Source organism: Eptesicus fuscus, chromosome 21, assembly GCF_027574615.1.
Source record: "Eptesicus fuscus isolate TK198812 chromosome 21, DD_ASM_mEF_20220401, whole genome shotgun sequence".
Lineage (NCBI taxonomy): Eukaryota > Metazoa > Chordata > Mammalia > Chiroptera > Vespertilionidae > Eptesicus > Eptesicus fuscus.
In genome coordinates this window covers 38,639,104-38,649,366 of record NC_072493.1, presented here as the reverse complement: position 1 = coordinate 38,649,366, position 10,263 = coordinate 38,639,104, and the positions used below count along the sequence as shown (strand labels likewise).

At 53.7% G+C, this 10,263-nt stretch overlaps 1 protein-coding gene across 2 annotated transcripts; it reads left to right on the top strand.

Annotated features, from left to right (window-relative positions):
- The first annotated feature begins 327 nt into the window (after positions 1-327).
- Positions 328-8,260, top strand: LOC129147044 (carcinoembryonic antigen-related cell adhesion molecule 1-like). Of its 2 annotated transcripts, none has more exons than XM_054710028.1 (5): positions 328-391; positions 1,256-1,612; positions 5,495-5,773; positions 6,208-6,462; positions 7,843-8,260. In XM_054710028.1, exons 1-5 carry the CDS (start codon positions 328-330, stop codon positions 8,127-8,129), a joined length of 1,242 nt encoding a protein of 413 aa, XP_054566003.1. In that variant the 3' UTR covers positions 8,130-8,260. The 2 variants fall into 2 exon arrangements, with proteins under 2 accessions (XP_054566003.1, XP_054566004.1); XM_054710029.1 differs by having other exon boundaries at positions 7,968-8,065.
- The last annotated feature ends 2,003 nt before the right edge of the window (positions 8,261-10,263 follow it).

Here is a 10,263-nt window from a genome sequence, read left to right as displayed (position 1 = left end):
GTGTGTGTGTGTGTGTGTGTGTGTGTGTGTGTGTGTACATGGGGAGGAGTCACTGCCGAAGAAGGGAGAAGCCTCAGCAGTTACAGGGAATGCAAATGTAGAGGAAAGAAAAGGGGAGGCAGGAATAACAGGAGGGCAGGGAGGAACCTGGGTACACACCCCACCCCTGGCCCATGTGACCAGGGAAGTGATCTTGGCCCTGGAGGAGGCTCAGTGCACAGGGAGGAGGAACAGCATATCCCACCCACCAGGACAGCCGTGCTTCTGAGCATTTCTGGAACCCAAGCTCTTCCCACAGAGGGAGGGACAGAGCAGGCAGCAGACACCATGGAGTCCCCCTCAGCCCCTGCCCACAGAGGACTTCTCCCCTGGCAGGGGCTCCTGCTGGCTGGTGAGAGGGGACAACTACCTGGTGGTGGACGGGAGGAGGACAGGCACAGGCTAGCTGGGGACTCCTGGAGAGCACAGGGCTCTCAGAGAAAACAAGGGGGAGGGGGCTTCTGTTTGGACTTGAGGGGAGAAGACAGGGGAGCAGAGTAGGATGGGGGAGGGGACTCAGCAACAGGAAAATGATGTGGAAACGATGAGGGACAGGAAAACCTCAAGGGCTGCTCATTTCCCAAGTTACTCATCACTGAGAGTTGAATGCTGAAAACTTCAGATAATAACAATTCATGTGAGGACAGAGGAGATTTAACCAGGGGCACTAAACATTGTCCTCACCACCAAGCTCAGAAATGGGCAGATACCTCCCAGGAGGTGCAGGACCCTGCAACCCTCACTCATTCACCCACAGGTGCTCACAGCCTGCTGCAGGCACTGGGGGTGCAACACGATCGGACAAGCCCCTGCCCCATGGAGCTCATGTTCTATGGGAGGAGGCAGACAAGGGAAGATCTAGATGTGATGTCAGGTCGCCCCTGGTGCCATGCAGGGAACAGCCCAGGGACAGGTCAGAGAGTGAAGACAGAGGTCTTTAGAGGAGGTGATCAGGGAAGGGGTCTCCCAAGGACACCCCTGAGTGTCAGCAGGGGTCTGAGGGCAGACACCTGGGTAACAGTATTCAAAACAAAGGAAATAAGGTCAGAGGTGCTGAAGTCATGGTGGCCATGCTGCTGACCTTGACCACAGGAGACACATACACATAATCTGACCAAGGCTGAGAGATGAAGAGAACTGCTCAGGACCCAGGGCCTCACCTCTCCATCCCAATACAGAGCTCCAAATATTGATCAATTTCTCTCTTCCCTCCTAGCCTCACTCCTCACCCTCTGGAGCCTGCCCACCACTGCCCAGCTCACTATTGAATCAGTGCCGCCCGATGCTGCCGAAGGGAAGGACGTGCTTCTCCGTGTTCACAACCTGCCTGGGGATCTTGGAAGCTATAACTGGTACAAAGGGGAAACAGGAAACAACAATAAAATTGTAACATATGTAATAGACACTCAAACAACTATCCCCGGGCCTGCAAACAGTGGTAGAGAGACAATATACCACAATGGATCCCTCCTGTTCCAGCACGTCACCCTGAACGACACAGGATACTACATCCTACATGCCATAGACAAAAATTTTCAGAGCGAACAAGTAACTGGACAGCTCCGTGTACACCGTGAGTGATTGCTCTCTGACCTCTGGGTGCCGGGTGGGTGAATTCTACTTCACACAGGACTGACAGCCCTGGACTCTCCTCCATCCCCCTCTGCATCATCTCCCAGGTTGGGTTTGGGCATTTGGTGCAGGACACACACAGTGGAGACAAACTTCCTAAGGTCAGAGTTCCCTTCCCGGATTCCAGCCCTGCAGACATTGTCCACAGAGAGAAGCCTGATGGGAGTGACTCAGCAGAAGGAGACTCAGCAGAGTCTCAGTCCATCTCCTGGCCCCCTCCCTATGACCATGACACTGAGAAAACCCAGCAGAGCTCGGTCACACCCTGGCCTGAGGGGACCCTGGAATCCTCACAGAGAAACTCAGTCTAGGAACCCCTCCCAGACCCCTGTCCCAGGGCTCCTGACTTCAGGGAACCTGGGGAGCCTGTGTCAGATTGGGTTTGACCTCTTCTGTGTGTGTGTGTGTGTGTGTGTGTGTGTGTGTGTGTGTGTGTGTGTGTACATGAGGAAGAGTCACTGCAAAAGAAGGTAGAAGCCTCAGCAGTTACAGGGAATGCAAATGTAGAGGGAAAAAAAGGGGCAACAGGAATAAAGAGAGGGCAGGGAGGAACCTGGGTACACACTCCGCCCCTGACCCATGTGACCAAGGAGGTGATCTTGGCCCTGGAGGAGGTTCAGTGCACAGGGAGGAGGAACAGCACATCCCACCCACCAGGACAGCCATGCTGGGTGGGAACAGTGCCTCTACTCCTGCTCACCAGCCAGGGCTCAGCCCCAAGAGCCACATCAGGACAGGGACAGAGCCTAGTCCTTCAGCTAAGGCGGTGTCAGGAGAGCACAGATAAACAAAATACCCCGTATCATTAGCTGACTCATCTGAGGGACTTAGGAGACTCCGGAGGGAGGTCAGGTCTCCAGGAAGGAACACAGGAGAGAAGATGCTCCTGACAGCTCCTCGTCCCCCAGGGGTCAGCCCAAATTCTCTCTCATGGAGGCAAATGATGGTAGTGGCCATTTAAGTCAGTGTCTCCTCTATACTGGGCTTGAGGTCAAGTACTCAGGGATGATTTAAGGTCAATTCACAGACAACATGGTAATCCAGAGTCCATTTAGCATTTGTTCTGTTTTTATTCAGGGGAAACTGAGGCACAGTGTGATACAGTCATTGCATCAGGCTCACACAGACACAGCAAGGTCCTGGCACAGCCACAGCCCACCCTCTCCTCCACCACAAGGGTCTTAGGTGCCTGTGGACCCTGAGACCAGTCATTGGTACCAGTGCTTTTTCTTAGCAGTCCTCAGCTCAAGGTAGATTTCCTGGTCTGGTGATTAAGCAAGTGGAGAATTAATGTTCACTCTAGAATCAAATTACCTACAATAACATTCAGAGTCAGTGCTGGGAATGCCCAGGCCTTCCCCTCAGGTTACCACCGATCCACCCCTCCCTGCACTGGACTTGAAACCACTTATTTGTTTCCTGATGTGTTGGCGTCACTTGCACTAGCTGTGAAGGAAAGGACTTTGCCTTCTCACTCTCCACCTTACAGCTGCTACCAGCTCAAAAAACAGCACTCACATGCTCTCTCATGAAGGAGGGAAAGAATGATGGTGAATGATGGCTGAATGAATGACTGAATAAATGAATGATGCATAATGGCTAGAAAGACTGGAACCTCAATGCAGTGTCCTAAGACATTTTGGCCACACCTGTTCCCTGTCCCTACAGGTGCTGAGAGCCATGTCCATCCCTCTGACCACCTGTCCCTGAAGCCCCCTCAGGAGCCAAGTCCCTTGGCGACTGTGGGGCTGTTCCACTGTGAGAAGATTTCCCAGACTGCACTGCTCCTGCCCTGGGGCAGCTGTGGACTCTTGGTCCCTGGGGTCTTTGAAGTCACTTGTAACCCCCATTGCTCACCAAGGACGTTCTGCCTCTCTCTGCTCCTTCCATGTCCCTTATCTGTCTCCTCCTTCATGCCAGACACATGGCCCTGCTCTGCTCTGCTTCCCCCAACATGCAGTCTCCCCAGATTGTCCTGCTAACACCTGTGTCCAGGCCCAACCTCCCGGGCAATAGGAGAGGACACAGAAATCAGTGGGAGCACCAGCCTCGGCTCCATCATGAGCCAGTTTCCCAGGTCATCAGGAGAAAGAGCTTCTGCTGGGCCCCATCAGGGCTCCTTTTCTCCATGAGGCCAACAAGAGGAAGAGACCACATGACAGGGGCATGTAATCCACTGACCTACTCTCTACATGACTCAACCAGGGAGTCAAAGGCAGAAGGACAGGTCTCAGTCCCCAAAGCTCACAGGTTCACTTCACCTCTGGCTGGTGACTTATACCCTTGTCCTGGTGTGAGGCTCCCATTCCTCCCACTGGCTCCGGAGACCTTCCCAGGGTGGGCCTGGTGACCCTGCACCATCTGACTGGTTCACTGCCTGTTTCACACATGTGTTCTCATGATGACACCTTGACCACAGGGTGGGATCCTCTCAGACAGTGAGATCCACCAGCCACTCTCCTTTCTCTTAGACGCTGCCCAATTTCAATGAATTTGATTCAACTCCAGTTGTTTCCTGAGTTAGAAAGACAAGGAAGAGCACATGCCACATGCCCATGTGGGGGCTCCTCCCCCGCTGCCTTACTGTCCTTAGAAACAGGGAGGGACCTTCTCCCTAACTTTACTAACATGGCACATGTCCTTTCTACCAATATGGTGTCATCCCTCCCTGTATACAGCAGAGACAGCTGGACTCGCCCCCTACCCCCCACCCCATCACTTCTGTTCTCTTAGCAAGACTCACCTTCTCTCTATCTCAGGGAGTCCCTGATTTCAAACCCACTGTGGCATCTCCCTTTGGCCACAGTGTGACCTCATTGGATGGCAGAACTTGGTCTATGACCTTCGTGTTCTCAGACAGAAATTCCTGCAAAATCTGGAATTACAACTTTGGTGCATACATGATTTTCACATATTCTTTCACAATTTAACTCAAAATCTATCTCATAACTGCCAACACAAATGGGCCATGAGGGCCATATTTTCAGCAAGTTCATGCTCCCCAACCTTCCACAAGCCCCCTTCTGTACGTGCTATTGTCTGAGTGTTGAGGAAGGATCCCTGCCCTCTGCAGTGGCAGAAAGGACATTACAGACCAAGGGCAGAGAGCATGGCTCTGCTGCCTCCGCCAGCCAGCTCCCGCCGTCCCTCATCTTTTCTAAATAATTCCTGGACTCTGCTCTGCCCTTTCTGGGGCCACTGTCTCAAGTCAGTCACCAGTGAACTCCTGGGCAGACGGACACACCTCGTGGCCCTGCAGCCTGGGTACTAAACTGACCGCCAGACTTGCTTCTGGTCTCCCGTGTACTGTTTCTGCTCAGACACCCAGTTCAGGGACACCCTGCCCAGTCCTCTCGGGGTCTAAGGACTATGGGGTGGCCCATCATTACTCATCTCTGGGTGAACCCTGGAATATGAGGCTTCAGTGGAAACACATCTCCACCCGGCAGTGTAGGTCTGTGTAGCTGGAAGAGTCTCAGCACCTGCACATTCCAGGTGAGACCCAAGGTCAGCCAGGCAGTCAGCTGGTCAGTGAGGAGCCAGGACAGGTGCCAGGTGGTCTCTGACTCCGAGTCCTGTGTCTCTCTGTGATCAAACCCTGAGAGTTGTCTGACACCTGAGAAAGCCTGTGCTTTTTCTCCCAGACATAGAGCAGGCGGCCTTACATCCTCTGAGCGCTCAGCTCCTCATGCATTTCTTTGTCTTGTGATGCACAGACCTGCCTTATTTCTTTAAGAACTCAAGTTATCTGAAAGGCACCAATTCTGGTTGAAGAAGCCTTTGGAGGCCTCAATGGGCAATGTTCTCTCTGTTTTCTGCACAGCGGTGTTACCCAAACCCAGCATCACAAGCAACAACTCCAACCCTGAGGAGCACAAGGACCCTGTCGTGTTAACCTGTGAACCTCAGATTCAGGACACCACCTACCTGTGGTTGATCAACAGTCAGAGTCTCCCTGCCAGTGCCAGGCTGCAGCTGTCCATGGACAACAGGACTCTCACTTTACTCGCTGTCACAAGGAATGACACAGGATCCTATGAGTGTGAAACCCGGAACCCCGTGAGTGCCGCCCGCAGTGACCCATTCACCCTGAATGTTCTCTGTGAGTAACTTCTGTCCCTGCCCGGGCCAGGCTGCCCACCCAAATCCACACTGCCAGTGGCCAGGCCACAGCCCTCCCTCTCAGGTCAATGTACACACACCCACACTCTGAACACCCAGGGTGGCCATCTGTTCCTGTACCAGGCACATCTGGGCAGGCTCGGCCTTGAGCCAAGACTTGTGCGGGGAGGGGGGGGGCGGGGGGACGGTGGGGATGGGATGCTCCTGTCTGGAGAAGTTCAGAGATAATAGGCTTTCATGGGACAAACAGGTTAATGTCTCAGACTCAGGCTCAGTGAACACAGGGGATATAGTTGGGACTTTTTAAAACCAGGCTGTGACCCAGCTCAGAGGGCGAGTGTGGCCCTTACACAGACCAGGACCTTCCCCTTCCCTCTGATTACATCATGTGTGGCTGTGTTCTTTCTGCTCCAGATGGCCCGGACACCCCCAACATTTCCCCCTCCTACTCTCATTATCTACGTGGGAAAAACCTCAGCCTCACATGCCATGCAGCCTCTAACCCGCCTGCACAGTATTCTTGGTTTATCAATGGAAGGCCCCAGCAACCCACACAAGAGCTCTTTATCCCCAACATCACTGCACATGACAGTGGATTCTATACCTGCCTCGCCCAGAACTCTGTCACTGGCCTCAAAGGGACCACGGTCAAGACTATCACAGTCCATGGTAAGTGCCTCCTGGACCATCGGCACCAGGCTGTGGGGTGCAGGTCTGTCTGGTTTTCAGAACAGAGCCTGGAGGGTGCTGTCTCCCATCCTGTGGCCATGGACACAAGCAAATCACAAAGTCTTCCCCTGAGCCTTCGCACTACATCTCTGTAGACTCCCCTCCCTTGCTCTTCTGATCTCTCATGGCAGAGCTGGGGTCCAGCTATGGAAAGTGAGGAGAGGGTTCTCTCAGCCCCAGAAAGTGTGAAATGGTGGAGGGAGGGGGCTTTCCAGAGGGGAAAACAAAGGTCCTCAAGGCCAAGTTGCTTCTGTCACTAACGCTTTCCTTCTGTCACCTCTTGTCTGTTACCTGCTCCATGTGCTACAGGAACATACAAGGTTTTGAACAAGCTCACCTCTTTTCCCCAAACTAAAGGAGGACACCACCTCTGAGGAGGGGTGAGCAGGACAGACCCCTGCTCCCTGCTCTGCTTCAGGCTCACCTGGTGACTGGTTGCTCTGTGCCCTATGTTTTGGGACAGGGGTCCTTGGTGAAGGGGCATGGGTGACTGTCCTCTGACTGGCCAAATCATGTCACCCATCTACACCATGGCCTCCCTCAGACCAGAGAGTGAGCCACAGGGGAGACCCTTCTGAGCTGTGTCCTGACTCTGAAGTCACCAGTTGTACAACAGTGTGCAACACAAGCCTATGTGACATGCCTACGGAGAGCAGTGAATGATGGTGCTTACTTGACAAGTAGGTAGATTCATGGGACAGAAGGAGCAGTGTCACAACATGTGTAGTTTACAGAGGAAGCTAAGAGTACCAGCTGTTGTTAAAACTGACTACTTCTCTCTAGGGACTTCCTTCTCCCTGATATTCATTCCACAGGCCAGGAAGTGAACATCCTATTCAGACGGAGAAATCCTTTAGATTGAAACTTCTCCAAGTCCTAAGGTCATGGCTGGGCCAGTCTCATTCTCTAATAAATTATGTAACAAAAAGGAAATTCCTTCCCATCTCTGTGTGTAGCCACCATACCAGAGATGGGTGTGAGTGTCTGGAAAGTTTCAGAAAGGTCTGGGAAAGAGTCACACAAAAGTCAGTGGGTGGAAAATGCCACCTGGTGATGAAGATGCCGGACACACGTCGAAGGCTCCCAGTGCGAATACCTCAGATGTCCAACGAGACAGGTCAGGGGTCACCCTGAGGTGATCTGGAGATAAGAGGGAAGGCGTAGCCCTCTCCTTACAGACTGTCACCTGAACAAAGGTCCTTACCCTGCAGCGGTAAGAGTCCTCCTCTGCCTTTACAGAGATCTCTGTGGCCTGTGACTGGCTGACATCTCTGAAGAAGGAGCCCACTCTCAGTCAGTCACCTACTCTGTTCTCCACAGAGCCAGTGGGGAAGCCCACCCTCCGAGCCAGCAATGCCATAGTCACAGAGCAGAAGGACACCGTGGTCCTGACCTGCCTCACAAATGACACTGGGATCTCCAGCCGGTGGCTCTTCAAGAACCAGAATCTCCTGCTCACAGACAGGATGAAGCTGTCCCGGGACAACAGCACCCTCACCATCGACCCTGTCAGGAGGGAGGACGCTGGGGGTTATCAGTGTGAGGTCTTCAACCCTGTCAGTACCGGCAAAAGTGACCCCTTCAGGCTGGATGTGCAATGTGAGTGACCCTCGACCTCTCCCACTTGCCTTTGTATATGTCACGGGCAGGGGATGAGATGGATGAAAGCCTTGAGTAGATGGGAGCCTCCTTCAGAGCCTATAGAGCACATGGGTAAGGACCCCAGGATTAGACTAATCTCGTCATTGTCTCGGTTCCATGAGTATTAGCTGTCTGACCACAGGGAAGGCTCTCACCCACCTGGGCCTCAGTTTCCTCATCTCTAAACTGGAATAACACACCTGGACCTAAACACCGTTGTTAGGATATTTATTGTGAGGTTAATGAGTTAAAGCCCTCCTCCAGGGCCATGCTCAGTCAGGACTCAGTCAGTGTATCAATTATTATTGGTATTTTTATGAACGCTGGTGTCAGTAGCTGTAGTCAAGCAGAACTCAGTGAAAATGTCGTTTATCACTCACCAGCTCTGTGACCTCCAACCATTTATTAAGCACCTTCCATCCCAGATTCTGTTTGTGCTCATGGGGGTGACACCCCCCATCCCTCGTGGGGGTGGAAGGATCAGATGACATGAAGGTAGCGTATTTCCCACCCTACTAGGACCATCAAAAACACTCAGCACATTCTTATTACTCATCAGCACTGAGTTGGCAGGTAAGGTGCCTGCTGAGACTGTCCATAGTGATGGAAAAGAAGAAACAGGGGTAAGAGACAGAATATGTGAGGGAAAGAGGAGTTAAGAGGAAAATTACCAGGACATGGGAATGGTGGATGTGAGAGTACATGCAAAGGTAGAGCCAATGGAAGGTTTCAAATGTGCAAACCAGAGAATGATGCAACCGCAGGAAGTGGGGTGTCAGGAGGACGGACACTCCCAAACCGCACAGACTAGGTGGCAATTCCCTCCTCCCTCACCAGGCCTCCCCCTGTAAGGCCCCTCCTGGTTTCCCCTGAATGGACTTGGGCTTTCACCCTTCCCCCTTTCCCTTCTCCTTTCAGCAGAACAAACCTACACTGGCTACTCAGTGGGGACCATCATTGGCAGCGTGATCGGGGTCCTCGTCGTGGTGGCTCTGGGGGCCTCCCTGGGCTATTTCCTGTACCTCAGGAGGACTAGGAGGTACCATGGCATTGCCTTCCCCCTCACCCTAATCCTGGCCCCCGACCCAGGCTGACCCCCAGCAGAGCCCAGGCCAGGAGGACAAAGACCCCGTCCTCGGAGGGTTCTGGTCCAGCTCCTTGTGGCCTCCCCGCTTCCCCATGGATGCCCCTAACTCCCTCCATCCAGCTCCTCCCTCACCAGATGCTGACCAGGGTGGTTTGCTCAACAGCTTCCCCACCTATCAATGAGGCATGATTAAGGAACTGTGCCCTCAGGACTGTCCTGGTTCTCTCCACACACCTACTGCGGTGCAGGCAGGTAGTAAGTGCTCAGTAAGGCACCTCCTGTTGTTTATCTGAGTCCACCCTCCCAGGTGAGAGGATGGGCTGCCTCAGGGTCTCAAAGTCATCCTGACCAAGGCCACACAGCTGAGGGTGGAAGTGCCTGGACAGGTTGGGGTGGTAACCACAACCCTGATGTGTGAGACAGGACGACAGCAGAGCCTGCGGTGTGGTTTTGCCTCTAGGTCAGGTGGATGGAGGCAGGACAGGCCACTGTCACAGTGGAGCTCTGTAGGCCTGAGAGGCGGGTCTGACCACAGCAGGGCACCATGCTCATCCCTCTGCTACATGAGGCTGGCACTGCTACCCCCTGCGGCCTTGACCTTTCCACTAAGTCATACCCTAGGGGTGGATTCCTGTCCTGGGTCCTCAGTCCCCTCCCTGTTACTCCTCCCAGACACCCATCTGCCTATAGGTCCTTCCCCTGTGGGCCCAGCCGTGGATCCTTAAGGCCTTGCCTCAGTTCCCCTCTCCTGGGCCCGTCCCCCCTAAACGGAGGAGAGAGGCCTCCACCCTAAGCTGGGAAAGGAGACCCTCCCTGCCCCCTGTTGTGACACCAAAGCTCCCCTGCACCTCTCACAAGTAAGTCTGACCTTTCCCAGGGCCAGTGACCCCCGTGGCCTCCAAGAGCACCCATCCCCAGCGGCCGCCCCTGGTGAGTGTCTGTTCAGCCTGGAGCCCCTGGGCCTGCCCCACAGTGTCCACCCTGCCCTTGTCCCTCAAGCTCTGACCCTTCCC

Excerpts from the sequence above, each read along its gene's own strand:
- LOC129147044 (XM_054710028.1), top strand. The coding sequence starts at position 328 with ATGGAGTCCCCCTCAGCCCCTGCCCACAGAGGACTTCTCCCCTGGCAG. Across the intron at positions 5,774-6,207 it reads ATTCACCCTGAATGTTCTCT|ATGGCCCGGACACCCCCAAC; the intron begins GTGAGTAACTTC and ends TTTCTGCTCCAG. Across the intron at positions 6,463-7,842 it reads CAAGACTATCACAGTCCATG|AGCCAGTGGGGAAGCCCACC; the intron begins GTAAGTGCCTCC and ends TGTTCTCCACAG.